This window comes from Geotrypetes seraphini, chromosome 2 (assembly GCF_902459505.1).
Source record: "Geotrypetes seraphini chromosome 2, aGeoSer1.1, whole genome shotgun sequence".
NCBI classification, from domain to species: Eukaryota; Metazoa; Chordata; class Amphibia; order Gymnophiona; family Dermophiidae; genus Geotrypetes; species Geotrypetes seraphini.
The window spans coordinates 592,945-610,280 of record NC_047085.1 but is presented as its reverse complement, the minus strand read 5'-3'; the positions used below and the strand labels follow the sequence as shown (position 1 = coordinate 610,280).

At 44.7% G+C, this 17,336-nt stretch overlaps 1 protein-coding gene across 4 annotated transcripts in view; it reads left to right on the top strand.

Annotated features, from left to right (window-relative positions):
• The first annotated feature begins 4,043 nt into the window (after positions 1-4,043).
• Positions 4,044-17,336, top strand: part of MAPK15 (mitogen-activated protein kinase 15) — a 269,713-nt gene continuing 256,420 nt past the window's right edge. For 3 of the 4 annotated variants that reach the window (XM_033933020.1, XM_033933019.1, XM_033933022.1), the window contains exon 1: positions 4,044-4,069. In XM_033933020.1, coding sequence (XP_033788911.1) covers positions 4,058-4,069 — 12 coding nt within the window. In that variant the 5' untranslated portion in view covers positions 4,044-4,057. The remainder of the gene's footprint in view (positions 4,070-17,336) is intronic. The other variant, XM_033933021.1, reaches the window with a different exon arrangement.

Genomic DNA, 17,336 nt, shown 5'->3' with positions numbered 1-17,336 from the left:
ACGTTTGGCGAAGGCACAGGCGGAAGAACAAATGGCTAAAAATGTAAAAAAGGGAGATAAAATTTTTTTCAGATATATTAGTGAAAAGAGGAAGATAAAAAATGGAATTGCTTGGCTAAAAGATGCTGGGAACAAATATGTGGAGAGTGATGAGGAGAAAGCAAATGTGCTAAACAAATACTTCTGTTCTGTGTTCACAGAAGAAAATCCTGGAGAAGGACCGAGATTGTCTGGCAAAGTTACACGAGAAAATGGAGTAGATTCTGCGCCGTTCACGGAGGAGGGTGTTTATGAGCAACTTGAAAAACTGAAGGTGGACAAAGCGATGAGACCAGACGGGATCCATCCCAGGATACTAAGGGAGCTCAGAGAGGTTCTGGCGAGTCCTATTAAAGACTTGTTCAACAAATCTCTGGAGACGGGAGTGATTCCTGGGGATTGGAGGAGAGCGGATGTGGTCCCTATTCATAAAAGTGGTCACAGGGATGAAGCAGGAAACTACAGGCCGGTGAGCCTCACTTCAGTTGTTGGAAAAATAATGGAAGTGTTGCTGAAAGAAAGGATAGTGTACTTCCTTGAATCTAATGGGTTACAGGATCCGAGGCAACATGGTTTTACAAAAGGTAAATGGTGCCAAACGAACCTGATTGAATTTTTTGATTGGGTGACCAGAGAGCTGGATCGAGGACATATGCTAGATGTAATTTACTTGGATTTCAGCAAAGCCTTTGATACAGTTCCTCATAGGAGGATGTTGAACAAACTTGAAGGGCTGAAGTTAGGACCCAAAGTGGTGAACTGGGTCAGAGACTGGCTGTCGGACTGGTGGTTAATGGAAGTCGCTCGAAGGAAGGAAAGGTGACTAGTGGAGTCCCTCAGGGTTCGGTGCTGGGGCCAATCCTGTTCAATATGTTTGTGAGTGACATTGCTGAAGGGTTAGAAGGAAAAGTGTGCCTTTTTGCAGATGATACCAAGATTTGTAACAGAGTAGACACCGAAGAGGGAGTGGAAAATATGAAAAATGATCTGCAAAAGTTAGAGGAATGGTCTAATGCCTGGCAACTAAAATTCAATGCAAAGAAATGCAGAGTAATGCATTTGGGGATTAATTATAGGAAGGAACCGTATATGCTGGGAGGAGAGAAGCTGATATGCACAGACGGGGAGTGTGACCTTGGGGTTATAGTGTCCGAAGATCTAAAGGCAAAAAAACAGTGTGACAAGGCAGTAGCTGCTGCCAGAAGGATGCTGGGCTGTATAAAGAGAGGCGTAGTCAGTAGAAGGAAGAAGGTGTTGATGCCCCTGTACAGGTCATTGGTGAGGCCCCACTTGGAGTATTGTGTTCAGTTTTGGAGACTGTATCTGGCGAAAGACGTAAGAAGACTTGAGGCGGTCCAGAGGAGGGCGACGAAAATGATAGGAGGCTTGCGCCAGAAGACGTATGAGGAGAGACTGGAAGCCCTGAATATGTATACCCTAGAGGAAAGGAGAGGCAGGGGAGATATGATTCAGACGTTCAAATACTTGAAGGGTATTAACGTAGAACAAAATCTTTTCCAGAGAAAGGAAAATGGTAAAACCAGAGGACATAATTTGAGGTTGAGGGGTGGTAGATTCAGGGGCAATGTTAGGAAATTCTACTTTACGGAGAGGGTAGTGGATGTCTGGAATGCGCTCCCGAGAGAGGTGGTGGAGAGTAAAACTGTGACTGAGTTCAAAGAAGCGTGGGATGAACACAGAAGATTTAGAATCAGAAAATAATATTAAAGATTGAACTAGGCCAGTTACTGGGCAGACTTGTACGGTCTGTGTCTGTGTATGGCCGTTTGGAGGAGGATGGGCAGGGGAGGGCTTCAATGGCTGGGAGGGTGTAGATGGGCTGGAGTAAGTCTTAACAGAGATTTCGGCAGTTGGAACCCAAGCACAGTACCGGGTAAAGCTTTGGATTCTTGCCCAGAAATAGCTAAGAAGAAAAAATTAAAAAAAAAAAAAATTTAAATTGAATCAGGTTGGGCAGACTGGATGGACCATTCGGGTCTTTATTTGCCGTCATCTACTATGTTACTATGTTACTATGTTCAATGAATTCAAGGGTTTAATTACATGTGGTGTGAAGAAATATTTGCAGTTTATGAAAGCTAACGTAGACCAACTGCTTTTGCCCACTACATACAGGGAATTCAGGAAACGCCTAAAAACATACCTGTTCCAGAAATACCTAAACCAGGGGTGCCCACACTTTTTGGGCTTGTGAACTACTTTTAAAATGACCAAGTCAAAATGATCTACCAACAATAAAATTAAAAAAAAAACACAACGCACACTGTACGCATAGAAAATGTTAATTATCATTCCTATTCCAGGGTTTTTCAAAGAGGTCAAAGCAGATGACTCTATGCACTATCACCTCAGTAACAACCATACAAAAATAGACAAATATACCCCCCTCCCTTTTTACTAAACCACGATAGCAGTTTTTAGAGCGCTGAATGCCCAGCGCTGCTCTCGACGCTCATAGGCTCCCTGCGCTAAAAAACTATTGCGGTTTAGTAAAAGGGGACTTTAGTGTAAAATATAGACAGCAGATATAAATTCAGACACATTTTGATCACTAAATTTAAAATAAAATCATTTTTCCTATCTTGTCTGGTGATTTCATGAATCTCTGGTTGCACTTTCTTCTTCTGACTGTGCATCCAATCTTTCTTCCCTTCTTTTAGCCTGCCTGTATGCTTCCTCTCCTCCAGACCTCATTCCTTCCCCCTTCCTCTTCCCTGCCCTTTCTTTCTCTCTGCCTCCCTTTCTTTTTTTTTTCTGTTTCTCTTCTTTCCTTCTGTCTCCCTGCCTGCCCTTTTTCTTTCTTTCTCCCTGCCCTCCTCCAAGCCACTGCCATCTGGGACCAGGACCCAAACCGCCACCAATAACAGGCCCGAAAGCCGACGCCGCCCCAAGCTGTCCCTGCTTCGGCCGACCAGGAAGGCTGATTGGCCCAAGATCGCGATCGACCTATTGGGGGAAATGCTGCCGGGTCCTGCCTTCGCGGAAACAGAAAGTAGGCAGGACCCGGCAGCAAGAAGAGCAAATGCTTCACTAACCTGTCTCCCGCCTTAGCCCATAGCGAACGCTTGCTTCAGGGCTCTCAACATGTGCGTGCCGGCTTCCCTTCTCCCCTCCCCGGACATAACTTCCGATTTCTGAGGGAAGAGAAGGGAAGCCGGCACGCACACGTTAGAGCCACGGAGCATAAGTTCGCTATGGGCTGAAATCTCCAAGCCGGTTTTTTTTGTTTTTTTTTAATGTTCAGCAGCGGCGGCAGCAGAAGATGATAGCTGGGCAGACCGCCCAGCTAAAAGGCACTAGAGAGAACACTGGAGAGGAAGGCTGATCGGCCCGGTAGATCAGGACGGCAACACAAGTCTATCACGGAGCCCGGGATGGGCTCCGCGATCGACTCGCGTTGCCTTCCTGAGCTACTGGTCGATCGCGATCGACATGTTGGGCACCTCTGACCTAAACAATTGACCCGCTGTCCCTCTACCTCCCTATTCCACCTGAACTTACAGCACTGTTATAAATATAATCTGTTATCTTCATCTTATCGTAACTTTACGTTGCTATTTATCCCCAACAGATCCTGTCGGACATTACCTACTAAAATGTACCGGTACATATTACATTTTCGCTCAGCAAATTGTATTTCTATACTATTGCCTCCTGAGGTCTCTGATCTCTGTATTTCCTCTGAATATCTACTTATTGTATTTCGCTGAATGTCCAGCACTCTTGATTGTAAACCGCCTAGAAGTCGCAAAATTGTGGCGGTATAGAAGAATAAAGTTATTATTATTATTATTTTCTTCCCTTCTCAGCTACTACTTTTGAGAACCAAAGTGGTCTTCTTTACCTGTTACTCCCATTTTGTATTTTTTATTTGGACTTTAAGTGGGTTTCAGCTATGACTGTGTAATGTATTCATATTCTGTGTAGAATATTCACTGTTTATATTTGTTTTCTTAAATGTTTTTATTTTAATTTCTAGAGAACGTTTCGTGAAATAATGTTTCTTCAGGTAAGCTGCACCATACTTATTCTCCTACTTAGTGTATGTATCTTTATTATAGATGAAGTAGTTTGGTTTTATTTCTGTGCATTTAAATGGAGATTAATAAATACAAACGGCAACAATATAATGTAAAGTAATATGTTTTATTGGACTTAAGACTTTAACTAGCATTTCATAGCTAGGGATAGAGTTGAGTAAAAGATGACTATACTAGGATCATTAAAACATTCCAGTGATAGAGAAACAGCAGGCTGAGAACTAGAGAAGACAGGTTCAGATTCTATTGATACTCCATTGTGTCTGGTACAAATTTATAGGGTCTTTTACTCAAGATTAATGTATGTTATCTGTAGAAGGGCTCATAGGAATAAAGTGGGTATTGTGACAGATAGCATGAAAGCCCTCTAGCAACAGGGAAATATATATTGCATATTATCCCAGGACAAGCAGGCAGCATATTCTCATGTATGGGTGACGTCACCGATGGAGCCCCGGTACAGACCACTTTAAGTGCATCGCCTCTTTAAGTCTAGAAAGTTCACGATAGTCCGAACCACGCATGTGCGAGTCCCTTCCTGCCCGATGTAGGGCTTGCGGTCCCTCAATTTCTTAGTTTCCACGGAGCTAAGAAGATGCGTTTTTTCAACGATCATTGAAATCCTTTTTTTGCTGCCTTCTCGCTCTTGCGGATTTCTGACTTTTTAGTCAGTTTTTTTATTTATTCTGTTTGTTCTTTTGGTTAAAAAAAAAAAATTGTAAAAATTTTACGTTTTCCATTTCGTGGGGTCGGCTTGGCGGGGGGGTCTGTTCCACCTTCACAGCCTCAGATTTTGATTTCATTGAGGCTGTGTTCCCTTCAATGTCCTGTCCGCACACGGGTTTTAAAAAAGTGTTCCATTTCCATAACTGATCCACACCGCTGGTGTCTCCAGTGCTTGGGGCCTGAGCACCGTCTAGAAACTTGTTCCCGCTGTTCATTGCTTCAGAAGAAGACACTTAAGAATCGTCTTATCCAGCAGCAACTCCTTTTTGGAAGGAGACTCAACATCGGTTTCAGTGCCGGCGGCGCCGTCTAAGTCGACACAGAAACTATCGACATCGGGAGAGCCATCTTCGGTGTCGACTGCAGTGGATAAGCTGGCTAAGAAGCCTTCCCCCACTCCCTCTGGGCCTCAGGTCTCAGAAGCAGCGAGTCAAGTCCTGCCGACCTTGAGAAGGCCCAAAAAGCACTCCGCTCCGATTTCGGTGAGTGCCTCAACATCGGCCTCCTCATCAACGGAGTGTAGAGCCCCACTAAAGGTACCGGCAAAAAAAGCCAGTGGTACCGGTGCTCACCCTTAAGCAGCAGATCAAGCAATTGCTGCAAGAGGAATTAAAGGAGCAGTTCCAACTGCTGATGCCGACTTTACCCATGTCGACACCAACTCCTCTGGTGCCAGTCAGGTCTGAACCTTCGACACCAGTAGCACCTGTACAGAAGTTTCCATCAGTGCCATGTCTCACCAAGGAGCCGATGTCGATGAGCCGCCAACGCCGGTCATCCTCGGCTCAGATGTCACCTGAGGCCGTGTCGGTGTGGTCAGGAAAGGCTCTGAAGAAGTTAAAGCATCTCGAGCCTTCGACACCGAGTGCTGGACACCGACCCCGAACAACTCGGGATTCGGATCTTTGGAGAGATTCTAAACAGGTTTCCAAAGTTAATTGCTTTCCAAAATGTTTCTTAATATCCCTAGTAGAGAATGACACGGTGACAAAATTCATCATCGCTCCCGTCCCCATGGATAACCGTGGGAAATAATCCCATGTCATTTTCTAGTGTCTATTTCAACCTCGGTCCTTCTTCACCAGCATTCTTCAAAGCAAAGCTTTCGGGTCAGTGGTTATGCCCAATTATACTCTGATTCTTCCCTCTCTCCTTAAAGAATGACATGAAGATGGTTTCCCACGGTTATCCGCGGGGACGGGGACGGTGATGAATTTTGTCACCGTGTCATTCTCTAATCCCTAGGCTTGAGTGGCTTTGCCATCTGTTCCAGTGATCAGTCCCAGCACAATTGCTGGCACATGCTGCACTTTGAAGCTGCACTGTCACTGAACACAGCTACTGTCTAATGCAAAGCATTTTAACTTAAGTTAGCTTTAACAACATAGTGTCTCTTTGTTATATTTCCACCTTAAGTGCTGTCTAACTTTATGAGGCTTCCAAACAGGCAATGCTAATGGCATGAGACTTTCTTAAGAGATCAGACTCCATAGTGTCGCAACCTGCGGGGTCCTGATCACCGCAGCGAGCCGAGTTCACCGCGACTGTAACTTCTCCCAGCGTGTTCCCTTCAACTAGGGAATCCTTCAGGCACCTGCCTAGGGTAAAAACCATAGGACAAATGACCTCAGTGAAAACAGGCAAGGAATATCACATCCACTCTGAAAGGTCCAAAATAAGGATATACTTTTATTTCTGATCCTAGGTCAGGCTGATCTGGTGTTATCAGTAGGTTATAGCATTTTTCAGTACATTTGTTCAGAAACAAAGGATGCAAAAACAGGGCCAACCTGGCCACACTGGCAAACCAGTATAAGAATGAATGTTCAATCAGAAATCAGAAACAATAAAGGAAAACACAAAACCAGAATTATGGCTGGACTTTAATCTTTGCAACTTAGTCCTCTTCACCAGCCTTAAATGGTAATATAGTTTTAGCAGTGCTCTCTTCCTATGAAGGAGCAGTAGGGAGAAGCACACAAAATATTTGCTGCATGAAAAAAATAAAACTTTTCCAAACCACAAGAAAGTAAACTGCTAAACTTGGAATCTTTCCACAGGCTGCCTGCAGCTAGGGAACTCACACAAATGGAGCTGCTCCATCACTGACGTTCCCTGCAGAAACTTATCACTGCTAATTAGTCTCCTGCTGTGTGAAAAGGAGGAAAACAAAACCCTGTATAGCTTGCAAATGTTTAGGTAGTTCAAGGCAACAAACTATGTGAAAGCATTCTTTAGCATTCTTTTGGCTCCGGGAAGTTTAAGCACTTCTGAACACACAACAAACACAGTCCCAAAACTTTAATTAAACAGGTAGGAATCAAAAATTAGCAAAAACACTTTCAACCTTTTAGCATGTGTCCATTGCTTCCCATCTCTCCCTGGAAATTCTTGGCACACCAATGTCCATCGGTTCCCAGCTTTCCAGCTGCCTCTCAACGGTGGGATCAGACACCTCTGAAATGTCCACCATCTCACAGTGTCTTGCCAGCTCGTCAGCATTCAGCTGGGGAGCTGAGTTCTGTTGCCTCTCAAGCTCCCTTTGCAGCCCCCTTGGTTCCTCCTCCTCTCTGGGTCTCAGCTGCCCTGTTTTAACTGGCTCTAATTCACCCCTCCCTGCTCTGAAGAGGGAAGGGAGAAAGCTCTCTCTGCAGCTGTGTCTGTCTACGTGACAACTTCCTGCTAGCTCTCTGGCATTCTGGGAGGTATAGTTCCCTAACTCCTGAGTTCCTTAGAGCTCTAAGGAGAGTAACCTGATCCTGAACTGTGAGAGTAACCTGTACCTGGACTGAACTCTCCTTGGGAGTCAGTGTCTGTCTTATCACTGTTGGTGCAAGTGAGGTCAGCGCCATCACACTCAGCAGAGCCAACCTGGTCAGCTCTCCTGCATAGGGATTTACTGCTCTTCCTAGATACTCCTGTGACAAAACTAGGAAGAGAGCTAGATTTGTCACAATAGGTGACCCTTGAGGGGAAGAATGCTGGCCTAGTGCCTAACCTTCAGTAAGCCTGGTTCTAAGAGGCTCAGCATTAAAGATAGTTTTCACAGCAACCTGTGAACTATTGTCTGCCTCTGCCCACCCACCCCTAGGCTCAAATTACTCTTATACTACTCTCAATTTCCCTTCACATTTCTCTAGCTGATCTTAACAAGGACAATCTGTACAAACCTGAAACGCCTAACCCCCAAATCCTCTAACCAGATCTGGAAACTCACCCTTTTCCCCACACCGGAAGAGGTACTGAGCGAGGATCTGCTCTGCTAAGGAGAAAAAAACCCTATCAATTGGAATATCTTGCCTGCTGGTATTCAAACTTTGGAAAGGTAAACTTAGATTTCAATAGTTATATAATTGTAGTTCTCTTTTTTTTTTTTTATAGCTTAGCAAAATCAGTTAGGCAATAGAGCAGAACCTTTAGAGCAGTGGTCTCAAACTTGTGGCCCGCGGGCTGCATGCGGCCCTCCAAGTGCTATTTTGCGGCCCGCAGTCTGGATGCGATGATCAACTGTTCCCTTGCTGCAGTCGATTGTTCCGGTCAAAGCTGCGGCCGGTGGCGGATCCTCATGCTATCCACACCAGCATTTCTCTTCCCCCTTCCCTTCCTTGTGGAGCAGTAGCATGTCTGGACGGCTCCCTTGCTGCAGTCGATCATTCCGTTCAAAGCCGCGAGTGGCGGCTCCTCGCGCTATCCACACTTGCGTCGGAAGCCTCTCTGACGTCACGACATCAGAGAGAAGGCTTCTGATGCAAGAGAATCTCGACGAGAGGGAGAATTAGAAGGCCTTTGGCCATTGGCTTCGGGGGAGGGGGGTGGGTGGGAACGTATCAAGCGAGTTTCCATTATTTCCTATGGGGAAACTCGCTTTGATATACGAGTATTTTGGTTTACGAGCATGCTTCTGGAACGAATTATGCTCGTAAACCAAGGTCCCACTGTATTAGTTGATACATGGAAAACCTTAAGATTTGTGAATAATTTAACATCTATTCCTATACATAAATCAACAAATCAAACTATATGGCTTAACTCCAAGATTCAAATAGGCGGATTCAAAGTCATCTGGAAGCATTGGATGATGGCAGGAATCCGTATTTTAGATGATGTCATATCTAATGGTAAGCTGCTTGAATTTTCACATAAATTTGGACTTAAAGTCCACAATGTTTTAGATGGTTGCAACTAAAGCAGGCAGTTCAGGCTGGGTTCCCTGAATGGAAAGATCTTAATAATCAATATAGTTTGGAATTCTTATGCTCTCAGGTGGGCTACCTGGGACACCAGGCCGCACAGTGGTATAAATTGATATCTGGATTCCTGAATAAAAAATCAAAGACTGGTCTTAGGGACATTTGGAGCATTGAGATAAAGCATCAAATTACTGCGTCTCAGTGGCCACAAATTTGGTCTTGGAGGACATCTGTGAGACAAACTTGGTTTTTTTCTGTTACATAGAGCACTCTGGACCCCTGTTTGTTTACAAAAATTAGATGGCTCTAAGTCTAATAGATGTTGGCATTGTCATCTCGAAGCAGGGACTTTAGATCATTCTTCAAAAGACCACAGTTTCAGCTCTTAGTACAATCACTAATCCTTAGTATACTGGACTACTGCAACATCCTCTACCTCCCCTGCCCGGCAATAATGATTAAACAACTACAAACAATTCAAAATACCGCTCTGAGACTCGTCTACTCATTGAAGAAATATGACCACATCACTGAGGCATACATCGATTCACACTGGCTTCCAATCCAGGAAAGAATACAATTTAAATTCTACTGTATACTATTTAAAACTATAAACAGGGACAGCCCAATCTACCTAAACAACCGCCTTATCCAAACTACACATCCCATTCACATACCCCCCAATCAAGGAAGTAAAACAGAAAAAACTATACGACGGCCTACTAGCCACTCAAGCAGCAAAACTAGATAACCAAATCTCCAACCTATTGATATCAACCCCAGACTACAAGATATTCAGAAAGGAAATAAAAACTATACTCTTCAAGAAATCCCTGAATAAAGCTTAAGACCACGAATACCTCCCTCTTACCACCCTCTCCCTAATCCCTGATCCCACCTAACCCTCTCTTGGAAACGACCTCTGATCTAACTTTGTAATCCTCCCGCCACAACTCTTTTTGTAATCCGCTTTGAAACGAAAGGTAATGGCGGAATAGAAATCTGTAATGTAATGTAATGTAATATTATTCTATTGTCCATTTATTTTGGCTTTTTGGAAATCGATATGGGGCCAAATAAATTTAATGACTTCTCCTACAGAAAATGTCTCTGAATCAAAACACTATAGTAGCCTGCAAAGCAGTATCAAAGCACGCCTACACAGCAAAAATGATGATATCAATGGGTGATTAAAGCAGGGAACATCACAGTCCAGCTCAAAAACTTCAGACGTAAAACGAAGAGAACAAAAAGGAAAACTGAGCTGCTATTGGCTGTATCACCAAAGCCGGGCAGCCAATCCACCCAACGGGGAACCCTCCGTTTCGTGAACTATTGCTGCGTCAGGGGTGATAATTCCACTTCGTGACATCTGACTGTTCCAGACCACTGTGCTCCTCGGGCTCTCACTCCACTTCATCAATTACAACTGGCGCAAAGATCCTCTCCAGAGCCGCGCTGAAAAACACACACAGGCTCCACCTCCCAATCAAATGTCTACCAATAGGAGACCTTTAAGATCCAAAGAAGGCGGACCACTCAATCCTGGCATTTAGTCCCTCAGGATGAACCAAATGTAACAAGTAGATCCATCTTTGCTCCTTTTGCCACAGGAGCCGTCTCCAATCCCCCTGTCGCATAGGGAAAGCAATATGTTCAATCGCAATGCAGCGCAATGTCCCAAAATCATGATGAGCCTCGAGGCAATGCAATACCAATGGCTCCTCCAGACGCCGAGTATTGCAACAAGATCTGTGCTCAATAAGTCACAACTTTAGCGACCTCGGGCCACGTGGGAGCCCTGCTCCGCCCCCCGAAACCACAACATCCCTGCTGCCTTCCTTTAAAGCAGCTCCTCTGCCACCGGGAGCTGCCTTCACAACTTTAGTGACCTCGGGCCGCGTGGGAGCCCTGCTCCGCCCCCCGAAAACCACAACATCTCTGCTGCCTTCCTTTAAAGCAGCTCCTCTGCCACCGGGAGCTGCCTTCACAACTTTAGCGACCTCGGGCTGCGTGGGAGCCCTGCTCCGCCCCCCGAAACCCCAGCAACTTTGCTGCCTTCTTCAAAGCAGCTCCTCTGCCACCGGGAGCTGCCTTCACAACTTTAGCGACCTCGGGCCGCGTAGGAGCCCTGCTCCGGCCCCCGAAAACCACAACATCTCTGCTGCCTTCCTTTAAAGCAGCTCCTCTGCCACCGGGAGCTGCCTTCACAACTTTAGCAACCTCGGGCCGCGTGGGAGCCCTGCTCCGCCCCCCGAAAACCACAACATCTCTGCTGCCTTCCTTTAAAGCAGCTCCTCCGCCACCGGGAGAGGAGCGTGGGAGCACGGACCCCAGACGCACTACTCCAGATCGATAAGTATTACAAAAACCTTTGTTGATTATGTAAAGCCGTGCATGATACTGTAAAAGCTACAGTTGTAAACTTGCAACACACCGCTTCACCATACTAGTAACCAAGGCAGTCCGAAATTTGTAATACATTGTAACAGCTGATAGCCTTGTAAATCTTTGTAAACCATTGTAGCCCTGCAAATCTCAGCCACAGCCCGTAACCTTACAACTGCACAGCCCTGCAGCTATGTAACAACCCATAACCTGCAACTCTGTAACCCACCATCTTACCCCGCAACCCTATAGTAATCTGGGGCCTGCACAACACCACAGCAGCCCATAACCTCTCACAACATTGTTTTCAGCAGATAACTAACCTGACAATCCTCATCCCATACAGCTTATTTAGTCCGACAAACACTGCTCACCCAGACAAGCACCACAACCTGTCTACCCAGACAAAGACTATTTCAACCTGACCTGACTTGCTGGTACAACCAAGACAAAACATCTCACCCCTCAACCTCACACACACCACCCTCCACTCACCCACAATGCGACACCATGGCCCAACCAAACTCTCACCAATGTGCCACACTGCTTCTACTTTATCTACTCACCATCAAGATTTGCACAGCCGACCCAATATACTCTGCCCCCATCCCAGTGCTCTACTCCTCATACCGCATGGTAAAATCCAAATTCCACACCATCACATCCCACACTCCCTACAACTATCTAGAAATAAGCTCACCCGCTGACCAGTTTTTCCCCCACCTCAATTTCCCCCCTCTCCCACAGATCAACCAAGCCCCACAAAAAAATACAAAGATCATTGAAAAAACTAGCCTACTCCCACTACTCCCCAACAGACCTCACTAACATCCAGACCCTCCAAGGATTCTACCTAAACATAAGATCGATGAGAAACAAATCCATTTTGATCAAAGACTGGTTAACTGAAACCAACCCTGACCTTGTCCTACTCACGGAAACCTGGCTGCTATCAGATAAAGATATTATTATCAAAGATTGTCTTCCCCAAGGATTCAAGATTCTATCCCTAGCCAGAACTTGGGGAAGGGGAGGAGGACTAGCAATAATCTACAGAGACCATCTAAACTGCACCACTCTCAACTCCAAATCTTCCCCCAACTCAGAAACACTAGCCATCTCACTAACCTCAAAGTCATTGGCCTCCTCCCTAACAATCACACTGTTCTATATCCCACCCAATAAATGGATTTTAGCCAAGGAGGACTTCGCAGAATGCCTACTAACTAACTCTTTAGCAAGTCCATACAACCTATTATGCGGAGACATCAACATTCACCTAGAGCAAACAGACCAGCCAGATATATCAGACTTCTGGTCGCTAATCTCTCAACTAGGCTACTTCAAACCCCCGCCCATCAAAACCCACGAAAGAGGCCACCAACTTGACCTGGTGACATTCTCCACCAAAGAGCAAATCAATCCCAAATTCCTCTGGAACCAAGACAACTGGACTGACTCCCTATGGTCCGACCACAAACTATGCAGCTTTTCCATTCACGGCCAACAAAAACCCACCAAAAACAGCAAAAAAAGAAACACCAAAACTCACACCTCCAGAGGTAAGATCGACCCGGTCAAATTCTGGTCCCACTATGAAACCACTGTTAAACAAAATGAAGAACCGGATCAACTTATGACCTCCTGGATCAAAGACAGCACAAACATTCTAAACGAAATAGCCCCCATAAAAACACGTAGAATCAGAACTCCAAATCAGGAGGGATGGTTTGATTCAGAGCTACTACCTTAGACCTTAGAAAGACCTTAGAAAATTAGAAAGAATTTGGATTAAATCTGGAACCCAGGAGCACAGAGTAGCATGGAGACTCAAACTACAAAAACTTCACCTCGGAAAAACGAAAAAATTTCTATGCCCACAAAATTGGAAATGTCACAATCAACAGTAGCAGCCTCTTTAAACTGGTCAACGACCTCTACAACCTAGAGACACTCACTGAAAACCGTGATGACAAATCTTCATTAACCGCTAACACCCTAGCAGACTTCTTCAACTCTAAAATACAGAAACTAAGATCATCATTAACTTCCCCCCTCAACCCCCTCGGGGACTTCCCAATCCTCCCAGACACAGACAGGACTACACGAGACCCAGGGTTCAGAACGGACCTAAGTTGGAATCAATTCACAACCATCGACTGGCACACCTTCAACAAATACTTTAACAAATACACCAACTCCTTCTGCAGACTGGATACCTGCCCCCCACACATCATGAAAACAGAAATTGAAAGGAGAATTTGAAAGAACAAACGCTAGGAAGTTCTTTTTCACTCAGAGAGTGGTGGATACATGGAACGCGCTTCCAGAGGCTGTTGTAGACAAGAAAACATTAAATGGTTTCAAAGAAGGTTTGGATAGATTCCTAGAAGAAAAAGGGATTGAGGGGTATAGATAGGTATAGACCATTGTTCAGGCAATGGGCCTGATGGGCCACCGCGGGAGCGGACCGCTGGGCAGGATGGACCTATGGTCTGCCTCAGCAGAGGCAACTTCTTATGTTCTTATGATCCACTTCAAAGCCAATATGCTGGCTTGGACAAACCGCCTTCTATCCACAGGGAGCTTTCCAGCAGACCAGGACCACATTTCGATAACCCCAATCATAAAAAACACGAAAGAACCACCCAATTCACTGTCTAATTACCGACCAATTGCAAGTATCCCACTATTCACCAAAATAACTGAAGGGGTAGTAAATACCGAGCTAACCACATATCTGGAAAAATTCAACATCCTAAATGACAATCAATTAGGTTTCCGCTCCAACCACAGTACCGAAACCATCATAGCCTCTCTACTAGACAACTTACACACACTCTTTAGCCAGGGCTCCAGCGCATTGATCGTGCAACTCGACCTGAGCAGTGCTTTTGACTTAGTCGACCACAACATTCTCTTAGACTGCCTTGCATTCATCGGCATCTCCGGCCAGGTCCTCAACTGGTTCCAGGGATTCCTAAGAAAAAGATCATACCGAGTATTTAAGAATGACTCCTTTTCTTACAGCTGGGACAACTCCTGTGGTGTTCCGAGGGCTCCCCCCTGTCCCCTACCCTGTTTAATGTCTACCTCGCCTCCCTGGGTAATCTTCTGCATAGCCTCAAGCTCAAATTCTTCATATACGCTGATGACATCACAATAGTCATCCCGCTATCCAGTTTCACTCCAGAATTCCTCACCTCCCTTTCAAATACACTCAATCAGATAGAACTTTGGATGCAATCCTACAGACTAAAACAAACCCCGACAAAACAAAGTTTTTCCTGGCTAGCCCCAAAGACAAAATCATAGACACCACAATTCAAGTAAAAGGATCGACCTTTCCCCTCGAACAAACCCTAAAAATACTAGGAGTCACACTAGACAAACACCTAACCCTGGAGAAGCACACCGACATTACAGTTAGGAAAAGCATCTCGGTGCTCTGGAAACTACGCACCATAAAAAAATATTTCGACGACACGTCATTCCGCCTCCTAGTGCAATCCTCCATTCTCAGCATACTGGACTACTGTAATATCATTTACCTGAGCTCCACGAAGAAAACTATCAGAAGACTCAAAATGATCCAGAACACTGCTGTCCGCTTTATATTCGGCCTGAAAAAATGGGAACATGTTACCCCTTTTTACCACAAACTTCATTGGCTACCATTGGAATCCAGAGTCCTATTTAAATTCGCCTGTTTCTGTTACAAAACAGTATTCGGCCTAGCCCCAAACTACATCAACCCACACTTCATCCTGAATCACAGAAACAAGAACTCCCGCAGAATCCAGCTCTTTGCTTTCCCCTCCCTAAAACTCTGCCACTCCAATAAATTCTTCGGCAAAACCCTCGCCTTCCAGGCCGCCAAACTAAACCCATGGATAGCCCAATCAATCCTCGAGGCTCCAACCTACCTCAGCTTTAGAAAACTACTCAAAACACACCTCTTTCAACGCCACGACACTTAATTGCCTCCTCCCAAAGAACCCCGCCCCACCCCCCTTTTTTATCTCGCCCCCCCCACCCCCCGATCCATTCTATCCTTCCCCCCAATTTCATCTACTTCGTTGCCCGCATCCCTATTTAATTGAACACTTAACTCTACGTAAATCTGTTCAATTAATACTTAACTACATGTAACTATGTTTAATAATAATAATAATAATAATAACTTTATTCTTATATACCGCCAATAATCTTGCGACTTCTAGGCGGTTTACAATGAGGTGAAACTGTACAGACAGCGAATTACAGAGTATAACAGTGAACATCTGAAATTAACAACATTAATAATAACAACAGTTTATATACTGCCGGACCGGGAAGTTCCGTGCTATTTACAATGGAAAAGTTTCATAAATTGATTGGAACATTCATAGTTTAGAGATTAGAGGTTAACAGTTTGCAAGATCAGATATGGGTGGAATTAGGAAGGGGGCTATTGTCCTTATTCGTTACCTATGTAATTCAAGAACAGGTATGTTTTTAGGTGTTTCCTAAATTCGCTATAGTTGTTTGAGTGTGTGATTAGTTTTCCTAGGTCTTTGCCCCATAAGGCTGCTTGGTACGATAGAAGTTGTTGATGATGTCTCTTATATCTGCATCCTGTAGCCGGTGGGGAAACGAATTTCAGGTGTGTGCTTCTTTCATGTCTGTTAGTTGGTAATGAGAAGAGGTCTATTATATATTTAGGGGCTAGGCCTGATAATACCTTAAAGCAGAGACATCCTAGCTTGAACTTCGTGCGAGCCTCCATTGGCAGCCAGTGCAGGAGTCGGTAGGAAGGGGTTATGTGGTCGGACTTCTTCAACCCGAAGATCAACCTGACTGCTGCATTTTGTATAAGTTGTAGTCTCTGCATTTGCTTCCTAGAGATTGCCAGATGGGTAATGTTGCAGTAATCAAGGTGGCTTAGTATTAGGGATTGAACCAGAATTCTGAATGCTGAGGTGTCGAAGTATGCTCTAATGGACCTAAGTTTCCAGAGAGTTAAATAATGTGTACCGCATGTAACCATGCACGTAACTATGTTTAATTAATGTAAATCTGTTCAATTAATACTTAACTGCATGTAACCATGTCTAATTAATGTGAACCGCCTAGAACTCACTGGGTATGGCGGTATACAAGAATAAAGTTATTATTATTAATATTATTATTATTATTATCTTCAGCTGACAGTAAGTATGTCCCACATAAAGTTTAGAACAGGGGCACATGATCACATATATCACCCCCTCTGTATAACAGGAAGTGGAACCCCGCAGCCTATTTACAAACCCCATCCTGGGATGTACATATTCATCTGACTCAATCATTAAAGGGCACACGGAACAGTGACCACAACTTCTATGACCAGAGGCAGCTACCAGCTGCATCTCAGATAGTACTGGTCTAAGAACGTTAGGACTTAAAAGGTCACTCAAGTTCCAATTCCGCCCATATGAAAACAGAATCTTTAATTGTTGTAAACTCGGATGTATCTGTAAAATGCTTAAATGTCGAAGGATCACCCTCTGCGAACATCTAGACATCTGGTTAAAAGTAGAAACAAATGGGACCATATCCTGTGTACAATGATCTTCCCGGTACTCCAATAAAGTTTCCCTATGATTATATAGGGCCCTTTTCCTAGCCCGAGCGACAACAGGGGCTGGATATCCCCTATCAATGAACTTCTTCTGTAGTAGAAACATAGAAAGGTGACGGCAGAAAAGGGCTACAGCCCATCAAGTCTGCCCACTCTACTGACCCACCCCATTAAGTCTGAGTGCTGCTCGACCCACGTAGGGATCCCACGTGGATGTCCCATTTATTCTTAAAGTTGAGCACGCTTGTGGCCTTGATTACCTGCACCGGAAGTTTGTTCCAGTGATCTACCACTCTTTCTGTGAAGAAATACTTCCTGATGTCACCACTA